This window comes from Eleginops maclovinus, chromosome 12 (assembly GCF_036324505.1).
Source record: "Eleginops maclovinus isolate JMC-PN-2008 ecotype Puerto Natales chromosome 12, JC_Emac_rtc_rv5, whole genome shotgun sequence".
Classification (NCBI taxonomy): domain Eukaryota; kingdom Metazoa; phylum Chordata; class Actinopteri; order Perciformes; family Eleginopidae; genus Eleginops; species Eleginops maclovinus.
In genome coordinates, this window is record NC_086360.1 from 7,144,161 (window position 1) to 7,171,647 (window position 27,487).

Here is a 27,487-nt window from a genome sequence, read left to right on the forward strand (position 1 = left end):
GCCTATGTTTCACATCCTTTTTTGAATGGATAAATTATAGCTCTGGATGACTATACGTTTAAGTTTGAAGTCTGTTTTAAATTGATTTAAATGCATTTTTCATCAGAGAAGAATCTTCATGAATCAAAATATTTGAGGTGAAAATAATGAGAATTTGACCAGGTAGCCAGAGACAAACCTCTGAATTAATACCAATGCTGTTTCTGTCTGCTAACACTGTTAGCTGCAAACAAAGTTAGCTGCACAGAGCGTTAGCTGCTTATTTCTTTGGCTGCTAACACGGTTGGCTGCAAACACCTTTAACTGCTAACACCATTAACTGCTTATAGCCTTAGTTGCTAATACCTTTAGCTGCTAACACCTGCTCAGCCATCTCAATGTTGAGAGCTGTATGGAAGAAATCCCTCAAAAGTAGATGTGCTCAAATCTCAAAACTCAAATCAAGGCCGTTAAAATACACCAAGACATGTTAAATATTACTCCTCAATATGTAGGCTACCTCCTGATCCTTTAAGTCCTTCAATATCATTTTCAAATTCTAACAGATTTGAAAAAGCTGCAAATGTTTTTTTTCACAGACAGCTAAACTTTCAAAAAATTGAATATCACTCTAGAGGAAGAATCCAGAGGTTGTCCTGTATCTGTGATTGACAGCTTATTAATTAGCCTATCAGTGTTCAGGGAGCAGCAACAACCCTGCCTTCAGTGTAGCAGAGCAGCAACCTGCCAATCAAGCTAAATTCATCACCATTAAATCTCCTTTGTGCCAGTTGGAAAACAAAACTGGATGTTTGTTCTCTTCTAGTGAATTTCAGCCAGGAACCTAATACCGTCCATCATTGGCACAAGAGTATCGCAGCATTAGGTGACTTGTTCTAGATAAATTGTAAATTAGCCACCATCGTGTATTTGTTGATGTTAAATTAATCAGACAGGCAGAACAGGACACATATTTCACTACAGGAGCTGCAGCTTAGGGGGTACATTAACATTTAACAACCATACCTCACACAGCATTAGACTGTGGGATTTTTCTTTTATGCCAAATTAACCAGCCTGTTGCCTAGCAACCAGCGATGTGGATTTGTTTTTTAAGTGACGTTGAGGTTAACTTGCATTATTTATGTGGATTTTTTGCCCTCACCATAGTGTTATTTGGGCTGCTGTGGGATGAGCCTGACTATAGCAGAAACATATTTATACTCGGAAGGCTTTACCATACAAAGAATTTATGTTGGTGTTTTATACTGAGAAAAAAAAACACAAAAGCAAGTACTGCATCACCGATATATAATATTAAAACAAATCTACTGTTCAATTCTAAAAAACAGCTGTATAGTTCTGTGTAGGAATGTGCAAAATAATGTATGTTAATGAAGCGCAATATGATATGAAACTTCATGTGATATGCACAGTACACAAAATGTGCTCTATAAAAACCTCATCTATAAAACAAGTGAATTTATACTTCAACTTATTTTGATTAAGCTACTTGCCACTGGCACAAACTTTCAAAACAGTGAACGTGATAGCAAAGAGCTTGTAGCTACACTATACATTAGCTTATTATTGAAGTAACGTTAAACAATCTCATAAGTTTCTTTATCCAGGTTGTGTCTGGTTTTGTTGTTGACGGTTTTGTTATTTGCCAAAATTAAGTCTTACTAACCAAATTTAACTCTGTATTTTGGGTGATTGCAGTCATGTCGTGCTTTGGGACAATTAGCAGTTTTCCATTTTAAATGAAAGGGGCCATATTATGCTAATTTTCAGGTTTCATAATTAGTTTTTGCCTCTGTTGTAACATGTCAACATGCTTTTATGTTCAAAAGGTCTTTATTGTTCTCATATTGCCTGTGCTGCAGCACCTCTTTTCACCCTCTGTTTTTGAAACCAGAGCCCAAACTGGAGGGGAAATTCAGCATTTTAGCCTTTGCAGCCCATTTACATGTACAACAACCTATATAACACATTACATAAAAGCGTAATAGGGCACATTTAAAGCAGACATCATGTTATTACCATGGCATGTCCTGGTCTTCTGATTGGCGTAGAATCCGTGTCCACAGTTGGGCGTGCAGTATCCTTCCATGAGGAAGGTTTGCTCACGACACGCACTGCAGCGTCCAGCCCCATCACATAGCACACAGTCGGACGAGCAAGCTAAATAGGATGCAGATTATTCAGAGAAGGAATGTTTGATTAATTATTATTTGTTCTGGTACATTACTTCACTCTAAACCGTACATATTTACATATTCACATTTCTACGTACAATTATTTATTTAATTTCCTCAAAAGCAGAATGTTTATCCTTTTTTTTCAATTTCAAAATTTTAAACTTACCCAGCACAGAAAACATTTTAAAATCATGCCTTTGACTCCGAAATAGGCACATTCTTAGAGATGTAAAAAACGGGAGCATTCATCAAAGTCTTACGTTTGCAAATCTGCGAGGAAGCTTCCAGGAAGTAGTTCCTGCCACATTCCAGCACACACTGACCCTGCAGGGTGGCGTAGGGAGGCTGGCACTTCTGGCACTGTCCTGGACCCCGACACTCCATGCAGTGATCATCACAGCCTGACAAGAACACATGCAACAAACTGAGTGCATTAAAGCCAGCAATGTAAAATAACTAAGAAAGCCACTTGAAGAGCTTATTAATGCACGTGGAGGGCAAAAGAAGGATTCTGCTCTGCAGTGTGTTTTTTTTTTACTGAATTTTGTGATGTGTTCAAATTCAGCTGCTTTTTGGTGCACTGACCGAGGCATTTGTCACCGTCCCGATAGAAGCTGGGGGAGCATCCCTGGGTGCACAGTCCATCTTGCAACACGTATCCCTCCATGCACAGCAGGCAGTCTGTCCTCAGAGGACCTTTACAGGCGTTGCAGCTCCAGTCGCACTCTGGATGGAGGGCGGCACATGGGGAGGAGGAGGAGAGCGTGTTTTTAAGCGGGGACAGTGGGATTAGACACGAGGGGATTTTGAAGGCGAGAGCAAAAGGTGAGGGCAGAAGAGAGAGAGGGGCGAGAGAAATAAAGAGATTAACACATTCTTGATAGCAGAGGGATTTATTCTAAACCTAATTGTGTTTTTTTTTTCCTTTCTCTTTTATCAGCTGCACATCTGTTGTGTGCTGTGCTGCCCTCCATTCATATTGAGAAGAGAATTAAACACAATTAGGACAAATACAATTCTGTGTTTTTGTGAACTGCTAGGTTTGTATTCAATTTAAACAGACAAACGACTTCCTAAGCAGTCTCAGCAGTTACATAAGTAAGGGATAATGTGCAGCCTCGTTTGCACATAATCCCACTTTTCACACAGCCACATTCTAAATAAACCAACGAATTGACTCACAACATTAATTGAAAACTATTTTATAAAACAATGATCGCATTGCTATGGCTAAGAAAAAGAAATACTCTACCAACGGCTGGGACCACGGCAACAACAACGGTATTTAAAATGACGGCAGCACTGATCGGAGTGTACTGTAACTGTCCAAGACTATTCGCAGTTTATTTTCTAAACAATACTTGAGTCCATACAGTGTTTCTGTCAGAGTTTATTTCCTGTCTGCCTTGTTTTAGTGATTTCTCTGACGTCCAACGGTCTTTTAAACTCTCCTCTCTCCTTTGATCCGCATTATTTTGCTTAGTAGCGGTGTGTTAACAATTATTAACAAACTCTGAAATGACCAAACGACCAATCAGAATTGAGTATTCACTAACCGATGTAATACAGTATACTTGTTAATGCGAAATGTAATTACTTCCGAACTCTGAAAAGTCAGACAGATTGCAAGATGGATAAAAGTATGTATTTTATCCTTTAAATCAATAAATAAGCCACAGTAAATGTCCTTGGAACTTATTAGGTCAACAGTTCTTGATTTCACAAAAAAATCTTGGAACCAAGATCATTTTTTGAAGACGCATGGCAATCCATCTGTCTGTGGTTTGGAGAGACTGACTGACTAACATTGGTATTGTGCGGCAGTGGCTCAGCCTGTAGAGACTTGGGTTGGGAACCGGAAGGTGGCAAGACCAAAGTAAAGAATGTGGACTAGTACTTCCAGGTCAAATTTCACTGTGCTGTATACTTGCGTGTGAGTAAAAACAGTGTTTGATTTGAACCCTCCGTTTCTCAACTTTCCATGCTTCGTTGAATAATTATAGGACTTTTTCTTTCATAGCAGTCTGTGAGTCATATGAAAAAGAAAACTAAGATCTGCCTGAGATCCTACTTTGTCTTCAACATTTTATATTTCCCCCTCAGTTTCGTCCTCAATTCTCTTAAGGGACACATCCTTAAGGAGTAACATTGTGATACCCGCAGGTTAACCATCTTTAAACTCATTCACTTTTTAAAGTTTCTACACATTTCCTCTCACTTCATCTATAGCCTGCACATAAAGTAGCTAGAATGAAAACAGCAGAGGTCTCCAAAGGGGTTTTTTCTGAGGATTCTGAGGGAGGTAAATGAGGGGTTCCTCCTTAGAAATATATCACTGATTAATCCAAACCGATGTTGGTAGAAGCGCTGAAAGGTTTATAAGAGATTCTCTCAATAAATGTTCCCCTGTGGTTGCAAATGAGAGCTCCCAAAGAATGCAGTGTTGCTTTCTAACACTCTAGGTTCATCTAAGGTTCAGTGGATTACCCGGGCAGCGGCTGCGGCTAGCTGGGGGGATAAATAGAGCATCGTGGGCTGGATGGCTACAACCACCTGTCGAGCTGAGAGGCACTGCTATCTAGCCACTAGCGGTCAGTTTAGTTTCTAATCTCGTGTTAGACATGGGAAGCTATGGGTCCACCTCAGGGGCAGGTACCTTCGGGCCCCTGATACCTCGTAAAATCTCATTACGTTGAACCAAATCGCTGATAAAGGCAAGTCTGCAAGGTGATGTAAGCTCCACATGAAATGGCTTTCTGTGAATTAAAGTGGATATCTATGTTAAGCCAGTGTGACAACACAGTTGGGCTGCTCGTATTCTGAATATAAATCCCATCCAGTCATTATTCAGCGGGAGAAGCACAAAGGAGAAAAGGAAGCGAGACAGATTTTCACATATCTTATTTGCGGGTTGGCGATGAAGCGGAGCGAGATTCAGTCAGACAGAATGTGGTCTGGGCCGGTTAGTGGGTCATTAAATATATAAGCAGAGTTATTGCATGCAAAGTGAAAAAAAAGACGAGGTATTCAGTCTGGACATGGTTCCTCTGAGGCCCATTCATCACCTTCTCTGCAGGATGGAAGATTTAATACGCAGTTGTAACGCACACATAATGTTTAGGATTTGCATATCTGGACCCACAGTTTATGACTTGATCAATGGACCCCATAAACTCAATGTAGCACCCTGCAGTACATGCAATATAGATGGAGAGTAATTTATGGGTATCATAAAGGGCGAACTACATCCTCATTATCAATCCAGTGTGTCCCCTCGCTGTATGCTGCAGTGTGTATTGGGTTGTCAGGGCAATGGCGTACCTCTGCAGGCCCGTGTGCTGGTGTTGAGGTAGTACTGATGGGCGCAGCTGTCGTATTGGCATTCTCCGAACAGCAGCACCTTGGCCGGGTCGCGGCAGGATGTACAAACACCAGACATGTCGCACGTCAGGCACTGGCTGTCACACGCTGCCGGAGACAAGAAGGTTAGAGCCACAGTCAGAGGGGTAAGGAAATTAGTGACAACATGTAATCTGTGTGCAGTTGCCAAAAATACCAGCTGAATGTGGCTTGTTTTGAAACAGTGATATTTTATATAATAATATTTTTGCAACAGTAGAACAAGTTTAAAGATGTTGAAGTGATCAAAGAAACTGAAGAAGGTAGTGTTTTAAAAAACCTTAAGTACATATACCTTTCTTTGGAAATAAAAGCCTTAATGGCTGCAATGCGTAGGCACGTTTTTACCTGTGAATAGTCATGAGTGATTGATGGTATTGAAATCATTGCCCTCCTGAGTCTCCAGACTTGTTCAACTTCTCCACAAAGATTTAATCATGGTAAATATATCGTATACTATTTCTGATACTTTTATTACAATACAATTGTTGAGTTTGCAAATTATCCACTCAAAAGTTGCAGCAACTGAGTTATTATTAACAATACATCCAACAAGAATGTGTTGATTGGAGTTTGTTGACTGCTTTCCAACAGGATACCTCAGACAAAATACTCGACAAATTTCAAGGTAATTTGGTATGCGATGGACCAAATCAAGGATTCTGGATAGATCACCTTATGAGGGTTTGATGCAGATACCTGAATGAAAGGCTACCATCATGGTTTTCTTTAAAGACACCTTGGTAAAGTTATGTGCTGTCTGAGTGCTTTTTAGTTACTAAAGGTTAAGTCAAATTATAATCAGTACCCCGTAGTAAGTGGAAGCTTCAATACATGGCTGATGTATCACTGTAATAAATGTTTTATCCTTGTGTTGTTGTACAGAAGTATTTAGTATTAGTTTTTGTTTCAATTGCAGGTTGCTTCTCTCTTATACAGTATACTGTATAATGCAGCTAGTGGAGGAGTAAAATAATGAAGGCGCATGTTCTTTTATGTTCATGGCTATAATGACTGTCATGTTGAACGTTTGTAATACAATATAAGCTGGTGGTTAAACCAGACCCAGTGTACTGTCGATTGTTCTTATCTCTGTGTCCAATTCCTGCAAGTCATTAGTACGGTGGCCGACAGGGGCAAACGGCCCAATACACTTAGGAGTACAGTAAAATATATTTACCAAAAGCGCTGCATAAATGAAACACTGCGAAAACAAAAAGCTGCAAATAAAAATTGCGAAAAGAAGCTAAAAACACAACGTAAACAGGGACACTAAAAAGTGATGCACACAGATGGGACCGGAGTGCTTCATGATGTTAGGGGATTATGATGAGGGCCAACTGTCACTCTTGCAAAGTTAGTCTGTAAAAGAGTGGTTTGTCAGTACATTTGAAATGACTAAGTAAGCTAGCCAGTTTACAGTAGATATGCAATAATATGTAAAGGAATCATGCGATCACATCGTACAATAGGCCAATAAAATGTACGTTTTTGGTAAGTTTCCAGTGACAGTTGGCCAACTTTATAATCTCTGAACTGCAACAAGCATTCCAGTCCCAGCTGTGTTCCTTTGGGTTTTGAGCTTCTTGCAGCGTTTTATTTATGCAGCGTTTTTATAAAACCCTGCGCATGTTTGGTCAAGTTGGTAAATGATTTCTAAATTCAGCTAATGGGTTGTTGTTTCTTCTCTGCATGTGTTTTTGAACATTTGTGGTTTTTAAATTGCTTTTTTAAACTGCAGCGTGTCTCAAATAATGGAAGTGTTTTGCCACCGTACTTTAGTGTCCCCTGCAAAACATGCTGTAACTAGATTGCGTGATGTAAGATATGTTATTTTACGTGAGATGCAGAGGGGTAGTTACCCCGCTTACCTTGACATATCTTGTGACCATTGTCATAGTAACCAAGAAGACATTTGGGAGCGCAGAGACCCGATGGCAACAGAACACTGCCGGCCGGGCAGGACGTACAAGAAAGAGGCCCCAGCCCACTGCAGCCATCACACGACGCATGGCATCCTGTGGAAAAAAAATAAAAAGTTTGGTGCATTTTCGTTAATATACAATCTTTGCTATACAAAGGATGTGAACAGTAAAAATAAAGCAGTATAATTAAGAACTTACATGCTTTTAAACCTATTAATATAATGACATTATAAAACAAGTGAAAGGGGCCCTATTGTGGTTTTTTTCAGGTTTTCCCTTTCCTGTAGTGTGTTATACTGTATATGTTCTTGTGCATGTAAATGGTCTGCAAAGGCTAACACTCCCCCCTACACCTGAAACGCTTCAATTGGACTCCATTGTTTACTTCTGTCTCATAATGACATCACTATGCAACACATACTCTTTTATTGGCTAGAACTCCAAAAATTAGTACATGATAGGCTAAGGGGTGGGACATCGTAAAGCGATTGACCAATCACAAAAGAGTATGAGAAAAATAAGGACCTTTTTGCATGGAAACATGTCACATTAGACGCACAAAATATAAATATGAAACCTGAAAATGAGTATGTTATCTAGTCTCTTGCCCACTGTCAAAAATGACCAAAGGTATTTAAATGATCACTTATATCCTTGATAAAACCATGCAATACATGAACTAATTAAAGCCACATTCTTCGTAGAAATACATATTCATAAGTATCACTAATTACTATCATGGGTCTAATCATTCTCAGATTACTCTGCTGCACTCCCCACCCCTCAATGCTCAGATCCAGTCTTGCATAATATTATCAACAGCAGAATAACCTTCCAAATTCACTCTGATGTAGCAAAATTCATCTTTGGGCCTGAATCAACAGCAGAGTGAGATGTTAGCTGACTGAAAATAAAATGATAACTGTATGTGTGAAAGCGCATGTTTATTTGGATTTGTTCTATCTTTATGTCTACAAGTGCCATTTCGATTTATGAGTGCGTGTGTGTGTGTGTTTGCCTGCCGAGGGCTCAGCTAAATGAGACTCCAGAGGTTTTCGCTCTGTAGCCTGAAGCTTCCTGCTCACACGCTCTGCATTTAAATGTTTCAGCAGCTCAGCGTGGAGGCAGGGGCTTCTGCTGATGAGCTGCTGAAACACTGCGCAGTGACGACGAAGACGATGAAGACGACAGGGATGAAAAAGAGGAGCAGGATTATGATGATGATGATGATGACCAGGATGACCATGACAATACTGATGAGATTGCAGAGGATATGAATGAGTTGGAGTATGAGGATGAAGCGGGGGTTGATATGACAACAATGCTGATGAGGATGAGGAGGTCCAGATTGAAGATGATGATGAGAAGTAAGTGGATGGCGTTGATTGGCAGGCAGAGAAAGCTGGTGAAGATGATACTAAGAGATTAAGTAGGAGGAGCATGATGGGATTATGATTATGATGGTGAGGAGGAGGGTAACAGGGATGATGATGATGATGATGATGATGATGATGATGATGATGATGATGATGATGATGATGATGATGATGATGATGATGATGATAGGATGAAGGCAATGGTTCGGATATAAAATGAGAAGGTAAATAGAAATAATGAAATTGACGAAGAAATGAAGGACAAGAAGGAGTATGATAGTGATGATGAAGAAGATAACTATGTTAAGGAGTGATGAAGACTATGTTCATTATAAGCAGGATCATCACTTCATCAGATGAAGATGTTTGAAATATTTAGGATGATGATGAATACTGTATAAGAACAAAGACGGGGATGATGATGATGATGATGATGATGATGATGATGATGATGATGACAAAGAGGGTAATGATGAAGAGGATGAGAAAGAGAATGATGATGATGATCATGATGATCATGATCATGATGAAGAAGTCAAGGAGGATGACCTTGGTGAAGATGATGATGGTTAGGAGGATGATGATGATAACCACGAACATGACGGTAACGATGATGATGATAATGAAGAGGCTGAGAACGTGATTCCACTGAACATTAAGAAACATCTTCAAGGGTATAAATAAAAACACCTTTTTATTAAAAAAGAGTGTTTCTCTAAACCCGGGCATTGAATTCAGTATTTCTTTTAAGATGTTCAAGGAAAACCCCTCACCAGGCTAATAAAATGAGCCTTCTTTTAAAGATCTTTGACTAATGAATAAAACAGAAAGGTACTTTACACTCAGTCTGGTCTTGTTATGTACATTGTAGAGGGGTGAAAGAATGAGCCATTAAACCCAGAAATAAGTTAGCAATTTAGGTTTTGCAAATCTCACAGTCAACAGATCTTTCAATGTGTTTGATATGTTAGTAAGAAGTCTAAAAGTTTTGGATTGTTTCATTTAAATGTATACGTTTACCAATTGAGTGGTGCAGGAATGAGTCCTAAAACCTGGAAGCAAGGTAACCAATTCAAGTTTTCTCGTTTCAAAGTCAACTTCTTTTTTTAGCAGGTTTTGTTTTTTTTAGATCAGTGAAATAAGGTCCGTTGTATACACAAGCTGAAATGTGCAATAAGATTGCTAACAAGGGACTAAATGAGACTCCGTCATCATGCCGAACATTAGCTGTCTAGATTAGTGGTGGTGATGATGTGCATACATGCTATCGTAATGTTGTTAGCTTATAGCCTAACATTAGCTTTATACTTTTGGTGATTGCACACATGCTTGAAATATCATAAAAGCTGTTTTTTTTTAAATATGTGCCAATTCCTGCAACAAAAAAACAAAAAAATAAACAAAAAAGTCTTACAGTGGTATGCAAAAGTTTGGGCACCCCTCTGAGATTTCATGACAATTTGCTTTTCCTTTATAATAGAAGATCACAGCAACAACATTTGTTTTCCTACAAAGATGTAGACGTTTTAGTGTTTTCCAGACCAAAATTCTTAGGGTAGCATTACATAGTTTTATTATAATAAAATAAAATGCAAAAAATGGGATGTGCAAAAGTTTGGGCACCCTTATAAATAGCATTCATTTCAACACCTGTACGGATTTATAGCTGACAGGTTGCTGCACAAAATTGCTTTGATTAGCTCATTAGACCTTCAATTACAAAGACAGGTGGAACCAATCATGAAAAAGGCTATTTAACATAGGTAATAGCTGGCTGTGCCTGGCCTAGGTTCTTTCTTAGGGAGTGGCAAGATGGGGACCTCAAAACAACTCTCCACTGACCTGAAAGCTAAGATAATCCAACATTATAAATTAGGAGAAGGGTACAAAAAATTATGTGACAGGTTTAAACTGTCTGTCTCCACAGTCAGAAACGTAGTTGTGAAATGGAAGGCCACAGGAACAGTCCGTGTGAAGGAAAGATGTGGTAGGCCGACAAAAATAGGGGAAAGGCACAGGCGAAGGATGGTGAAAATGGTCACAGAGAAGCCACAGACCACCTCCAGAGAACTACAACAACATCTGGCTGCTGATGGTGTAGTTGTTCACCGTTCCACAATCCAGCGTACTTTGCACCAGGAAGAGCTCATTGGAAGGGTGATGTGCAAAAAGCCTTTCCTGAGTGTTAATCACAAGAAGAGTCGCATGAGGTATGCAAAAGCACATCTGGACAAGCCAGAAGCATTTTGGAACAAAATACTGTGGTCAGATGAGACCAAGATTGAGTTATTTGGTCATAACATGAACAGGTATGCATGGCGAAAAAAACACACTGCATTCAATGAAAAGAACTTGTTGCCCACTGTAAAATTTGGTGGAGGATCTATCATGTTATGGGGCTGTGTGGCTAGCACAGGTACTGGAAAACTTGTTAAAGTTGAGGGCCACATGAATTCCTTACAGTACCAGGAGATTCTTGACAAGAATGTTCTAGAGTCAGTCACAAAGTTGAAGCTACGCCGGGGTTGGATTTTTCAGCAGGACAATGATCCTAAGCACCGATCAAAATCCACCAAGGAATTCATGCAGAAGCACAGGTACAATGTTCTGGAATGGCCATCCCAGTCCCCAGACCTTAACATCATTGAAAATGTATGGATTTATTTGAAGAAGGCTGTCCATGCACGGAGGCCAAGAAACCTGACTGAACTGGAGACGTTTTGTGTGGAAGAATGGGCCAAAATACCACCTGCCAGGCTTAAGGGACTTGTCTGTGGCTACAGGAGGCGTCTACAGGCCGTTATTGCAGCAAAAGGAGGCAATACTAAATATTAATGGAATTATTTCTTAGGGGTGCCCAAATTTATGCACATGCCTATTTTTGTTTGAATGCACATAAACATGTTTCTGTTTGACCAATAAAAGTTATTTCACTACTGAGATGTTTCTGTTACCATAAGGTATAACATATGTTAAAATGAAGTTGCTGCTTCAAAAGCTCAGCAAGTGACAAACTGATGCAGTGGTTTTCCTAAGGGGTGCCCAAACTTTTGCATACCACTGTATAAGCATTGGCCTGACACAGATCTTATTTACTGCACTGCACTCTAATGAAATCCTGAAAGATCTCATTGCTTTTTGTCGTGGAACCCCTTGTGATGCTAAATTCCTGGTCAGCCTGTAGGAAACACGTCATAAGATAATAAGTACTTTATTAATCCCAAACTAGGATGTGTTTTTTGCTGTAGCAGCATAAAACAAAACAAGGCATTGCACATAATTAGAAATTAAAAAGCAGAAATAACCTGTGCAACTCTATATACGTGAGGGAGTAAAAGTCCTTACTGATGCAGGCTCCGTGCCAGCCGTAGTGTCCCTGAGGACAGTGGGAGACACAGTGATCACCAAGCAGCCAGGTCCTCGCCACTTTACACCAGAGACACACACTGCCGATGCCGGTCTGGAGGTCTGCTGTACAGCGTTGACAATCTGAGCTGCACACTGGAAGGACACACACAGGAAGGATGCTTTTAATTCTTACATCATTCATCAACACATAAATATAAAGCCACCCTAAAAGTCAGGCAAATACCTAATATTGTTACCTGACATACTAACAAACGTATTTGTTATTATTGTAAGAATAAAAAAGGACCAATAATTTGTAGTTGATTTATTTTCCGACACTAAGATTTCTTAAACTGAGGACATAGAGAGGGCCACAGATTTGCTGAATCTTCCTGCCCACAGTTGAATATGTTGAAAGGAAAGCAAAATTTCAACGGACATGTATTTGTTCTAAAAATTCTTTGATCTATTTTTACTCCTTCTAAAACCTTTGAGAGGATTAAAGCCTGCGGGGGACCTCTTGAAAGACACACAAAAGAAAAGGCAACAAGTGAAGACATGAGCAATTAATACAGAACAAAACACAAAAGGAATTAAACATCATAAAAGAATGATTTTAAGGAGGATCTCTAACGTAGAAATAATGGAATTGGGTGGTAAATCGCACAAATTAAACCTGAGCTCTGACTCTTTATGGGAGATATAAAATCTGAAGAGAAATTATGGCTCACATGGTGTCATTTCTGTCTCCCTATCTATCACTTTAAATCTTCCTCTTTATTTTAGATAATACACACCATCCACCTACTGTATGCCCACAGACCTGCATGTACCCACAGTGCAGCAGGGTTTCCAGAATGGAGCAGAGATTAGCAGAACAAAGAGGAACAACTTCCAGTAATTTATCTGATGGTGTCTGGGTTTGGTCTGGCTTGCACAGTGGCGGGTACCTTAAAGTTATCTGTCCGTGCCGAGATAACTATCTACAGTGAAAAGCAGAATGAGGGGGGCTGTGCAGGTGAAGAGCTGTGTTGCAGCTAGGTTAGGGGGGAAGATAAGGAGGCTGATCCCCTAAGGATGTTGGAAAGTTGAGGACAATGAGAGCAGTTTTTTCCTGTGAGAAGGATGATCCTAAATGAGAAAAGTTTGTAGTGGTTACAAGGGGAAAGTATTATGGAGGCCAAATTACACTTTTTGGGGTTTTTCCTTTCCTGTAGTGTGTTGTATAGGTTTTAGCGCAATGTGCAATATCGCTTGCAAAGGCTAAAATCACAAAGTTCCCTCCATAGGGAGTTTCTCTCCCACACAATCCACAATCCTGAAACGCCTCCATTGGACTCCTTTGTTTACTTCTGTAACATAGTGACATCACTGCGGCATCACTATGTTACATTCACGCTTCCATTTGCTAGCGCTCCAAGCAATTACTCCTGAGATTTCTAAATGGTTGACCAATCAGAACAGTCTGGGCTCTGGTTTCAGACGGAGGGTGAAAAGAGGTGCTGCAGCCCAGGCAGTATAAGAAAAATAATTCATTTGAAAATGTAAGCATGTAAACATGTCACAGAAGAGGCACAATATATATAGATATATACAGCTACGGAACAAATTAAGAAACCATTCAGCGTTATCAGTTTCTCCGGTTTTACTATTTATAGATATGTCTTTGAGGTAAATGTTTTTATTTTTTATTTGATTGTATTCTCTAAACTACTGAAATTCAACACACACTGGAATGGCTGCCATACATGTAGAGGTTGAGATTTAAGAAAAATGTGGAGTGGTCTCTTATTTTTTTCTGAGGCTGTATATATATATCTATATATGTATCAGGGTTTCCGTTAGCCGGTAATTACCGGTTTTTAGCTGGTAAAATGTATTTAAAAAACTGTAAATTCAAAACCTGCCGGTCAAAATGTCTGGTATTAATGCTCATACAACACTTATATAAGGTAGGCTATCCATAGACATTTGTGTTTTGACAGCTAAATGAGTGGCGCTTCGTCGTGACATCACCGTTTACGTTGCTGATTTTCTCCCTAACGCCGCTCACAACAAGAGTCGGGGACTGCGTTGGGTCGATGATCGTGTTGCTTTTGTCATATGAAGCCAGATTGAATTAAAGAACTTCTTCTTAAACCTTATCATTTTCTCAAGAGTGCCGTGATTCATTTTTCAGTAATGTAGTTCAGCGGCCGCCAGTGGACAAGCAGCACTGCAGCGGGCGGTAAATGCCGATGGAAAGTATTCACTGTCTGACTGTCACACAAGCAACTGATGCATAGCCCCCATCCCCATCAGTGTATGTGTTTCAGTCTGAACCGACGCTGTTTGGCATCACAACGCTGTTATGAAAGTTTGTCTGCTATAAAACGGGTGATGTTAGCATAGCAGGCGAAGCTAATCTGAGTACCTTGACTTTATATATATATTAAATCTGAAAATGAGCATAACAGGGCCCCTTTAAACATAACCAGGTCTGGATTAAGTCAGAAATGTGACATGAAATTTTCCGAATGAATTATAAAAGTCTTTTGTTTTACATTTATGGAGAACAATTATTAAATCCAAGGAAAGTGAATTTAAATAATGCAATATGAGCAAACTAAATCGTAGACGTAATATACCTCTCTCGAAACATTTTCTATTCTTAGTTTAAGGTGTTGGTTTTAACAACAAACTCTTATGTTGCACCTAATTCACTGTTTCCATGGTTTTGTTATTCATGCAATGTACTTTTCATCCGACAAGCACTTTTTTCCTTGTTCCATTTTCTTAAAAAAGAATAATTCAGCAGTTTTAGAATTTTTATGAAGAAAGTGCTGACACCAGCAGTAAACCTGTATACATCAGCAGTCTTAAGTCTTAAAAACCAAAGATCTGAATCTGAAGGACGATTCATATACATTTTATTTCAACTCCTGTGTAACTTTACATGCTACCTGAAGGTTGACTTTTAGGCTCTTCTTCTGAGACAATACATATAAAAAGATATAAGAGGAGGAAAAAGTGAAAGAACAGGGAACAACTTATTTTTTGCTTCACTAAACATATTTAAGATTTCAAATGTACTGTACATGTATAACATCATCAATAGTAGGGGAAAGGTTTCAAAAGCAAGTTTTCAGCATGGTTACTTTAAAAACAGGTATGCTATCTGTTGCTATCACAGGTTGCTATTTGCTATCTGTTTGCGCTGATGAGTCACCGAGGCTAGCATAGGCGGCAGTAATACTCCACTTCTTTCACATTAGCCCTATCAGGTAAGCCATGAGTGAGGCGGTGTCTGCATTGCCACAATTTCAGTGTCCGAAGCCACCTACATTGTGCTTCACTCCAGCTGTTTATATGGCGGCTGACTGGTGCAAACGTGATACAACGGCCAAAAATATTTCCATAGGAAGAATTGTGCTGCATTTTCTCAAATGTGCCGAAACACATCTAAATGAAGAAACATATTTACCAACTTGACAACGCATGTGCAGAGTTTACCAAAAGCGCTGCATAAACGTAACGCTGCAAATGAAAGTTGCTGCAAATGCAAAACGCGGCAAATAAAAAAACGCTGCAAATAAAAAAACACTGTACGAAAGCTCAAAACACAACAGAAACAGGGATACTTAAAAGTTATCCACACAGCTGGGACCGGAGCACTTATGAACACTTGTGGACTGTTCAGTTATGAAGTTACGGGATTGCACCTGTGGGCCACTATACATAAGAAACCTAGGGGTGCATTTTTCATTCAAACAATGGTAAAGCCATTATACTGGTGTTTTAATGGTAGATGTATGTGGCAGGGTTAGGGTTAAGGTCACGTTGATGTGAAACCTGTTTTCGTTAGATGTTGGGGATTAAAGACAAACGTGTAGCTATGTTTACGATAAGTTATTAATGGCATTTTTCACTTGGATAACCCATTAGTAAAGTGTTTGTAGTCAAGACTCTTGTATAATAGCAGACATTTCCTTCAAGACATTTAGTTGAAGGACTCTTATGTGAGAGCAGGGTCAGTGATTAATGAATTAGATTGTACAGTGTTTTAATTAAATGGAAAATGTTTTGATCTTGTGTGTGCTTTGTGTGTATTTCTTAGTGGCTGACATTTAACTCAGACGGTGATTATTTATGCCTCCACAGCAGCTGTTCCTCTGACAAACGCTTGTAGAGCTTCAAACTGCCATCTCCTCAGCGTGGCATCTGCTCAGGTGAGTCACATGCTCCGTCTCAAGCAGCTCCAATATCAACAGAGCAAAAGAAGTAGAAGGAAAAAACTGTACTTCCTCTCATGTCATCTCCCATCCACGCCTTTCACATCACTTTACAACAAAACACGTATCAGCATTCCTCCTGCCAACACTCCTCAGGCAATCCGGCTCCGGGCGCAAAACAAATGGCTCCAAGGAGGAGATAAGATAACTCAGGCGTCAGGGATTATTGACTGTGCAGACTAAAACTGAATATAAAACTGAAATGCTATCGATTTGGGTCCACTGAGCACCTATTTATGGCGTAGTTACCATTTTTGAAGCGCATAAAAAGGTATGCTGGAGCTATAAATGCCCCACACGCAGACTGGATAATCATATTCTCTTGTGGACCGGATTTATTCCAGACATTATCCCGTATCATTGCAACCCCCCTTGCATCTCTTGAAATATATAGAGCAGATACTTCTTCAACAAGTCATACAGAAAAAAAAGACTATAATGTCTCTCACTTGTTCCTTGTCCCATTTGAAAAGAGAATATCACTTGTTTTGTGTGTGTGTGTGTGTGTGTGTGGGGGGGGGGGGGGTGTAGCTGGAGTGCAGTGAGAGTTCAGAAAGCAAGAGGAACAAAAGTGGGACATCATCATTATTTGAAGCTACAGGCGTAAGACGAGACGGAGAGGAGATGTGTGGTCCTCTGAAGCTAACTTCATCCTGTCTAGACATGTTGCCCCAACAAAGAGCAGATTTACAGAAGCAGCTTTTTAAGAAGTCTTACTTCATGTTCAGTCCTGAGGCACTGTTGGCTCTGTCGCCCAAAAAAATAAAAATAAATAGTTGCCCTTGTATTAGAATTAGGATATTGATTGTTCTGGAAAACAGAAAATACATTTAAAGGGGCCCTATTGTGTTAAGTTTCAGGTTCATATTTGAATTTCTGCTTCTACTGTGACATGTTTATTTGTTCAAAAAGTGAGAAACTCCAACTGAAGGGAACATTGGGATTTTAGCCAATGCAACCCATTTACATGTACATAAACACAAATGCACACTCAAAACACTCACACAAAAAAGTCTACATTAATGAAGACAAAAAATAACTTTGTAAAGAGAGGTTTTATCAATATAGTATTTATTCAATAAGGTACAAATGACACAACCTTTGTGGAATGATCTTTTTTTTTTACTTGTTAAAAGCTGGTCAGCAGCAACAATTCAATGTTGTTTACATAATGTGTGGAACATCAAAAGCTACATGTCAGCGTTTTGACACAATAACTTTCTATTGAGTTTATTTTAGCTGTCATTCCTAGCAAGTAAGTAAGGGAGCATGAAAGACTTAACCCTTTGCAAAGATAATAAAGCATTTTGTGCACTTACCTTTTCTACATTTAGTCAGTTAGCTATTCTCTACAGCCAGCAGAGTTTAAATGTACATTTCCATATCCATGTTTTCTTATTGTATTCATGTTTTTGTATTCTATCATTTTGATGTTCTCGGGGGCAGATTACCCTAAATGCATAGGGTCTTTAACAATGTTAATCCCTATCAATAATAAACATGACCTCGGCTCAGGGTCACACTGAGATGTTACTTCCTGTATTGTGTATTATGTATTATTAATTATTATTAACAATCCTGGTCCATGCAGTCTGTACATTAGAAAAGAAAAAGGAAAAATGCTAAAGTGAGAATGCTAAACGGTACAAGAGACTTAAAAAGCCTGTTGAAATTGAAAAAATACGTAGTTTTTTTAAACTCTATTCAACTAAATAGAGTCACCTTATCCAGTTTGTTTATAGCGTAACACATTCATGTTTTTGTTTAGCATGAAAACATGATGAATGCATGAGAATAGAGGGATTAACAAAAGTTGCTGCTTTAGGGAACAACGTGTCTTATGTGTTTCCTTCAAGGGGTTTTATTCTGTACTGAGAACAGAGAAAAAAATATTTGATTTAAAAATTGGTGTGCCATGTTTCTATGGTGATGCATCATTTCTATTGTGATACATTGCTGTTATCCAACATACCGGTCTACTGAGCTTCATACTGTATGTTGTTAAATAAAGGCTCCAACACAATTATGAAGTATACAATAAACTCTGTCAGCTGTTCACTCTCACGTTTCAGGCTCAGAAGGGGATTTTCTTTCCACCAGACAAGGAGGGGTTAAGAACAGGAAGATGGGGGGTTGAGAAGAAGCAGGTTGGTAACAGAGTTTGTTACTCTCACTGCAGCTGATATTCCTCATGTGGGACTCAGAACTCAAGCTTCCAGTTGGAAAAGGTTCAAGGTTCAAAGGTTCAAAGGGTTCAAAGGTTCAATGGTTTTATTGGTCATATGCACAGCATATACAACGTATATGTTGACAATGAAAATCTTATATCCCATGCTCCTCCAATAACGCAACATACATAAATAAATAAATAATAAATAAAATAGTGCAAAAAGAGAGAAGAATATTTACAATAACAACAATAAAGATGTAAAGATGTAAAATATATACATATGTGGAATACATTGAAATTATTTAATACTACAGTATTTAACTTTCACTGTTGAATGAAGAGGTATGGACAGATGCATATATTACATATAAACAGATGTATATGGCAGAAATGTAAAATATATAGATATGTGTACTACAAACAGATGTGAGTAGACATTCACAGAGCTCAGGAGTTCAGCAGTCTTATAGCCTGTGGTATAAAACTGTCTCTGAGTCTGATGGTTTTAGTCCAGATGCTGCGGTACCGTCTGCCAGACGGCAGCAGACAGAACAGATTGTTGCTGGGGTGATGGGGGTCCTTTAATATCCTACCGGCCTTCTTCCTACACCGCTGGGTGTAGAGGTCCTCCATGGATGGCAGCTCCGTCCTGGTGATGTGCTGAGCAGTTTTCACCACCCTCTGTAGAGTCTTATGGTTGAGGGCGGTGCAACTGCCATACCAGGCGGTGATGCAGCCAGTCAGGATACTCTCGATGGTGCACCTGTAGAAGTTGCAGAGTATCCTGGAGTCCATGTTGAACTTCCGCAGCCTGCGGCGGAAGAAGAGCCGCTGTCGAGCCGTCTTGGATATGACCCTGGTGTGATGTGTCCATGTCAGGTCCTCACTGATGTTTACCCCGAGGAACCTGAAGCTGCTGACTCTCTCCACAGGAGTCCCGTCGATGGTGATGGGTGTGTGTGCCTCTCTCTGCCTCTCTTCCTTAGTTCATAATCAGCTCCTTTGTTTTTGCTGACGTTGAGATGAAGGTTGTTGTCCTGGCACCAAGATGTCAGGGCTCTGACCTCCTCTCTGTACGCCATCTCGTCGCCGTCTGTGATCAGGCTGATGACGGTCGTGTCGCCAGCAAACTTGATGATGGTGTTGGAGCTGTGTGTGGCCCACAGGTTTTGTCTTTTTGGGGACAGGGACAATGATGGACTCTTTAAAGCATGTGGGGACTACAGACTGGAGCAGTGACCTATTGAAAACACATCTGCCAGCTGAACTGCACACACCTTGAGAGCACGGCCAGGGATGCCATCAGGTCCAGGAGCCCTGTGTGCGTTGATCCTTTTCAGAGATCTACACACATCTGCACTGGTTAAAACCAGTGAGCAGGGATCCTGGGCCTTCTGTGCCTCCACAGCCGGGGGCCTCTCAAAGCATGCATAAAATGTGTTCAGTTCATCTGCCCTTGTAGTTAGACTCCACCTTGTCCCTGTATTGTCTTTTCGCACTGCTAATAACTCTCCGGAGTGCATACCTGGAATTCCTGTACTCATCCAAATCACCTGCGGCTGTGCGCGATGGCTCGTGCTTTAAGTTTAGCTCGGACCTCGCCGTTTATCCAGGGCTTCTCATTTGGGAATGTCCGTACAGTAATCCGCGGCACGACGTCATCGATGCATTTGCCGATGTAGCAAATGACCGCGTCAGTGTGTGTGTTTATATCGTCCTCCTCAAACACACACCACTCCGTGATGCCAAAGCAGTGGCGGAGAGCAGAGTCAGACTGCTCAGACCAACACTGCACTGTCCTCGTCACAGGTCGGTCCCTCTTCAGTCTCTGCCGGTAAACGGGGAGCAGAAGAAAAGATATGTGGTCTGACTTGCCGAACGGGGGGCGGGGGAGGGCTTTATATCCATGCCGGAAAGGAGTGTAAAGATGGTCCAGTGTATTTCCACCGCGCGTGGGGCAGCTGACGTGCTGATAGTATATCGGCAGGACTTTCTTCATGTTGGCTCTGTTAAAATCCCCGGCCACAATAAATGCGGCCTCCAGGCGTGAAGTCTCTGTCCTGTCGATAATCCCATCCAGCTCCTCCAGCGCTATGTTGTTGTCTGGGTGCGGCGGAACATACACTGCTGTTAAAACAACCGATGTGAACTCCCTCGGCAGATAAAAAGGCCGGCATCCGATCATGATGTGCTCTAGGCTGGGAGAACAGTCCGAAGAAATTATTTCCACACCTGAGCACCACTTGTTGTTAATCATGAAGCACACACCTCCTCCCTTGCTCTCCCTGAGATTATTGTTCGATCCTAGCAATGAATGGAGAATCTGTGTGGAGCAATGGCGGCGTCCGGTATTGAGGGGTCGAGCCAAGTCTCCGTGAAAACCAAAACATTACAGGTCTTAATGTCCCGTTGAAATGCCACCCTGCTACGGAGTTCGTCCAGCTTATTATCCAGGGATTGGACATTTGCCAGAAGTAAACTCGGTAAAGGAGGCCTGTTTTCACGTTTCCTCAGACTGACCAGGACCCCGGCCCGGGAACCTCGTTGTCTCGTCCTCCTGCGCTCCACAGGTAGAGCTCCAGCAGGTTGACACAAAGACTCTCCATTGTTTGCAGGTCGTGGTGGATTATTGCTGTCCACCAGCGACCTGATGTGTAAAAGTTGTTCTCTATCATATTGGATGATAGGGCTCGCTTGGGCGGTTTGCATGTTGCAAAAAAAGTTAAAAACAACCAACAAAGTAAAACAATAAAAACACTAAGATGTGGAGTTGTTGAGGAGCTCGAGACACGGCAGCCATCCTCGGCGCCATCTTGGTCATCCGGAAAAGCACAATTGTTATGTTTTTCTTTTCTTTTTTGACCACAGGGGCTCTTTTCAATTCAGGTTTTACATTTTGGCATGTTGCACAATAGATCTTCAGCTTTCTTTTTGTCATCCATTGTTCCTCTTTAGCTGAGGTTCCTTTGAGTATTTTGCACAAAACCACTTGGAGGGTCAAAGTAAAAGGTAAAAGAGGCCCTGTTGTGCTTATTTTCAGGTTCATATTTGTATTTTGTGGCTCTACTGTGAAATGTTTACATGCTTAAGCGTTCAAAAAGGTCTTTATTTTTCTCCTTCTGAAGTAACATTTGGGGATTTTAGCCTTTGCAGACCATTTAAATGCACAAAAACATAACATATTTCAGGACAGGGGGGAAAAAATTGAATGTTGGGGTCCCTTTAAGGAAAACCCATTGAAACATTTACTGAAATACTAGAGATTTTACAGCCCGTTTGATTGCCTGTACTCATCTTTGCGATATATCACCTGTTGTCATTTAACAATTGTGAAAACATCTAGAAAAACAAGAAAAAATAACACATTTCCCTCACAAATTATATTTAAGCTGTTAGTTATTTTTTTACCAAGGATGTGTACTTATTTGTTTTACTTTATGACCAGTGCTTGCCTCTTTATCTAATATAAAAGGTCAAATAAAGGATTTGTGAGCATCGGTTAAGGACAATTTAAGGTTTAAGATAAGCAAGTTTTAAGGACAAGCACTGGTGGAATTTGTCAAAGCACCTTCGACGTATAAAGTATGAGTGATAAGAGTGCTGCTGCTGTAATGTATGAATGAAATGAGAGGAAGGGACAAAGGGAGGACGTGAGAGGAAGACAGATGGGGGGAGAATCACAGAAGACAGATGGTAGTGAGACATTTGCCTCGGACGGCTGCTCTGATATGAACCCGCTGTGATTGAGAGCGCAAGCCTCATCGCCTTAAGAGGTTATGTAACACAGAGGGGGATTCCAACGCTGAGTGTTTGTGTGAAAGAGAGAAAGTGTGTGTGCGTGTGAAATAAAGTGTGTGCCAGAGGAAAGGAAAGATTAAGCAAGAATAAAAAAGGAAGGAAATAAAATGTGTATGAGTTAATCTGTGATTAAGAGAGTTAGAGTTTTAGAAATAGTCTGTGTGTGAGTGCGGTGTGTGTCTGAGACAGGAAGTGTGACAGAAAGAGGAAAGGATAAAGCAAGAATAATAAAAACAAGGGGAGGATAAATTACGTGTAAATGTGTGTATGTTGATATCTGTGAGTTAAATAATTAAAGAGTGAGAGTGTTTGCGTGTTATTATAAGTTTGTTTGTGTGTGTTTGAGACAGAAAGTGTGTATGCATAAGAAAAACAGTGTGACGAAAAGAAAGGATGATTAAGCAAGAATAAAAGAGTGGAATATAATGTGTACGTGTTAATCTACTTGTAAGATAATAGGAATTTATGACAAAGTGTATCTGGGTGTGTGTGTGTGTGTGTGTGTGTGTGTGTGTGTGTGTGTGTGTGTGTGTGTGTGTGTGTTTGTGTGTGTGTGAGAGAGATAGAAAAAGAAAGTGTGTGTGCATGGCAAATAAAGTGTGTCAAAAAGAAGGAAAGGATAAAGCAAGAATAAAAAAAAGAAGGGGGAATAAAATCTGTATGTGTGAATCTGCAACTAAGAAAATACGAGTTTGAGAGAAGGTGTGTGTGTGTGTGTGTGTGTGTGTGTGTGTGTGTGTGTGTGTGTGTGTGTGTGTGTGTGTGTGTGTGTGTGTGTGTATGTGCACGTGTCCTGGGCATGCAGAAATTATGACCCGAGTATTTCTGTGGCCCAGAAGTGCCGCCAGGCATCTTTAATTAACTAGAGTTTGGCCGAGCCTGACCCATTTCAGATTAGGTTGCGTGTGTGTTTGCAGACAGCTATGTGTTTTAACCACGCTTATTTTCTCATGTGTGTGTGAGTGTGTGTGTGGGTGTGTAGTTTCAGATCTCCACACACTGTGCCATCAACAACTGTAATTGAAAGTCAATGTGTCTGTTTTCTCCCCGAGATTTTGTTTACCCCCCCGCCCTGCTATCTTCTCCATGCTGGTGTCCCATTGTGTACACACGCCCTGTTTTTAATCTACAGCCAGCGGTCCAGAGAGGTGAAAAACTAATTTCATTACACAGCGAGAGGGAGGAGAACAGCAGGACCTACCTTTATACACACACACACACACACACACACACACACACACACACACACACACACACACACACACACACACACACACACACACACACACACACACACACACACACACACACACACACACACACACACACACACTGCAAGCTTACCTTTTCTATTTATCTTTTGTCCGGTAGTTAAACATATTTTGCCAAATAGCGATTTTGTGCGCAATGAGGAGTAAAGCAGGGTGGTGTTGAGTATCTAAGGCTGGTGTTTATTAGCAGAGATCTGAAGAAAGGTTTTCATCCCCGTGGATGTTCCACGTAGAGAAAAGCATAACTGCCAGCTAAACCTCATTAAAAAAGTTTTTGTAATTAGCACCAAAAACTGGAGATACAATTGCCTGATTGTAGCAAAGGAGCCCGAGTTATAGAAGTGTTTTTCAGCACTCTTACTTTCACTAAGTTTTTTCTATTATATTGAAAGGACACTTTCTTCAACATAGAAACACATAATTATCTCGGAAATTACGTACCTCCAGGGCTGCACTGGCCATCTGGCATACCTACTTACTGTTTTTATTTTTGTTCTGACGGCCCGTTCAGGTACATGTATGGTGGTAGTTTTGTGCGCACTGACAGTAAACATGTTCCTCTGGTCAGGAATTGCTACTGTGTTTTTGTTTGATGGTTGTGGGCCGTGTTACAATGTTATCGTATTGCTTCGGCTTAGAAAAAAAGCATCTGTTCCACAGTGTACTAACGGCTGGAACTGAAGCAACAACATAGTAACTTAAAATGACGGCAGTACCAATCCATGTTTTTGTAACTCTCCAAGTCTGTTCACAGGTTCCGTTCCACTAACACGTCCTGATATAATGCCAGAGACCATATCGTGTTCCTGTTAGTGTGTACTTCCTGTCTGTCTTCTTCTGGGGATTTCTGTGAAGTCCAACGATCTGTCTTTTAACCTCTTTCCTTCTCTCTATTGATCCTCCTTAGCAACAGTCATTATTTGTGCTTAGCAACGGTGTGTTAACGAGGATTAACAACCTCTGAAAAGTTCAATTTGACCAATCAGAATGAAGTATTGAAGTAAGCTGAGTAATAATAAAGGTTTATGTTACGGGTATTAGTTGGAATATTTACAATTTGTATTCCCAGAAGTAACGTCTTCTTTGTCAGTTTGATACGGCTCAAAAACATACACCCATAAACTTAAATTCTCTTTTAGGAAGAACGGATCAGAGGAGTAAACCAATACTGCAGCAACATTTCTTAAATTTCCACACACAAAGGAAATATACTTTTATTCAAAGAACCAGTCATTTTATGATGCAGTATGTTTTATACTGATGATTTACCTGTTTTTAAATCCAACCAAGACTTCTAAGTGCTCAAACTGTCAGTCATCTCAGTATATCTGATAAAGAATAATTAGGACTAGACAAGGATCTGGAAATGATCTGCAGACGGCTGATTGACAAACTGAAGCAGCTGCTATCATATAAATTATAGTAGGAGATGAACGCATTTATATTCTAATCCTCCCAACTGGTGTCATAATTAAGTGATTCTTTGTTTTTTTTCAGGAGTGAATTTCAAAATATTCCTAGAACTTTTTACAAGCCAAACCTGCTCCATATGAATTAAGGGAACTGTTTAGTTTTTTTTGAGGATGATGCTTTTCTGTGTTTTCCCTTTCCTGTAGTGTGTTGTACAGGTTTTTGTGCATGAAAATGGTCTGGACAGGCTAAAATACCAAAGTAACATCCAGAGGGAGTTTTTTTCCCATACAACCCCCCCCCCTTGCTTACTCTTCTATTGGCTAGCGCTTAAACACATAGTACTAAGGGGGCGGGACATCTTTAAGCGGTTGACTAATCACAACAGCTGAGCTGCTGGCCAGCTAACCAATCTGAGCAGACTGGGCTCTGGTTTCAGACAGAGGGTGAAAAGAGGTGCTTCAGCTCAGGCAGTATGAGAAAAATAAAGACCTTTTTGAACATTAAGGCATGGAGGCATGTCACGGTAGAGACACAAAATACAAAAATGAACCTGAAGATGAGCATACAGTAATATGTGGTCTTTAAATTTGGACCCTCAACATGTAAACGCATCTTTGTCAGTATTAGCTGCTTTGTGTCCAACTTTTCCTATGGAGAATAGTTGTAACAAAAAAAAGCGCTTACTCATTTCAGTAAACACATGATAAATATGACTTAAACTACAGCTCGGGGCCCTGCAGTTCATTTGACGTTGACAATTCAAGAGAAGCTGCAGGGCTTTTAAGTCAAGAATTCAGATCCAAGCACATGTATTTTACAAAGATGGTTGGCATCTCTCATGAATCATGCAGTTTATTGGAGCTGCAGACTGGCTAGCCTCTGTGTGCGTGATCGGGCAAAGCTCCGCATGCAGAGCAAGGTAGTTACCCTGCCAGTGTTTGTAGTTTCTATTCCCACTGCGGCCACAAAGGCTAAAAATACAAGCACTCATGGCGGCGTATTTGCAAATGACACACACACACACACACACACACACACACACACACACACACACACACACACACACACACACACACACACACACACACACACACACACACACACACACACACACACACAGGCTGACTTACTATGGCACTGTCCAGTGACGGCGTTGAGGAAGAGCCCTTCTTGGCAGCTCGTCCTGCAGTATCCGCTCTGTAGGGAGGCCAGCGGTGGACAGGAGGTGCAGTCAGCCTGAGAGGACCCCGAGCACGTCTGACAGGACGGGTGGCATGCTAGGAGGTGGAGGACAGAGTTGGGAGGGGGACAAGAGGGGAGGCAAAAAATATATAAGGCAAAAATGTACACACACCACACCTGTCCATCCTATGTTGATCTCCCAGAGGTTTCTTCCATTTTCCCCATTAACTCTGGGTTTCTTTGGGAGTTTTTCCTTTTACAATGTAAGGGTCTATGGACAGATGTGTCAGTAGCCCTGTGGCTGAAGGGTGATTGCGCTAAAGCTGGCAAGCATTGTGGTCAAAACAACGGCTTTCCCCATTGAAATCTGTAGAAGGACAACGAGGACGCAGACAAAGGAGGAGAGCTGGGTCCAGATTTATTGAGAAAATGAGATACATGCCGTGTCTCCCCCCTCTCATTATTGGCAGTGTAAGATCACTGGTTGATGAGAATGGATGAGGATGCCAGAAGGATGATCTATAGTAGTTCAATGTGCTTTAGAAAAACATTGCACCTTATGGCCTGACTTTCTATTGATGGCTTCCTGACTGTTCGTACAACACTTCCATCGAGAAGGTTTCCAATGTTTCTGGCTGGAAACTTAACCAACAGTTGCCTAGCTACACATCCATCTAAAATATATAACTCCTCATCTTTCATCTGGAGTTGTGTCCCTAGCCACCTGGTGAATGTTAATCCAATATTAATTTGACTTTTAGCTCAAATTTGGTCTAACCATCTCCTGATAAAAACATCTACCAGGGCCCCGGCACTAGACACACACATAAATGTTCTCTAAAGCAATAAACTATAAGTAAAAGGGAAAGCACCATAGGGCTGCAGAGTTGATGATAACTCTTTGTGGCTTTGTCGTTACGAGCAACCCCATTCACATAACTCATAGTCATTTGATTCATTGCTGTTATATACAGGATCGATAAATAGAGCCTTAACTTCATGCTGTTCACCAAAACTTAGCAGTAAAAGTTTATTCTCATTAAGACAGAAATGCAATGCTTCTTTAGGGTATCTGGGTGGCTCCTAATGAGCCAATCAACAGCGAGGTAGACAAACAGAGCCCATTTATTTGGATATCCAAGTGGGGAAACTTA

The 27,487-nt window shown here is 40.6% G+C and overlaps 1 protein-coding gene across 1 annotated transcript in view; it reads right to left on the reverse strand.

Moving 5' to 3' along the window:
* The window catches only part of fras1 (Fraser extracellular matrix complex subunit 1), a 245,586-nt gene that overhangs the window by 89,437 nt on the left and 128,662 nt on the right, over positions 1-27,487 (reverse strand). The window contains exons 19-25 of the mRNA XM_063898177.1: positions 26,282-26,428; positions 12,226-12,381; positions 7,451-7,597; positions 5,502-5,648; positions 2,766-2,906; positions 2,441-2,581; positions 2,023-2,163 (exon numbers count right to left, since the gene is read on the reverse strand). Coding sequence (XP_063754247.1) covers positions 2,023-2,163; positions 2,441-2,581; positions 2,766-2,906; positions 5,502-5,648; positions 7,451-7,597; positions 12,226-12,381; positions 26,282-26,428 — 1,020 coding nt within the window. The remainder of the gene's footprint in view (positions 1-2,022; positions 2,164-2,440; positions 2,582-2,765; positions 2,907-5,501; positions 5,649-7,450; positions 7,598-12,225; positions 12,382-26,281; positions 26,429-27,487) is intronic.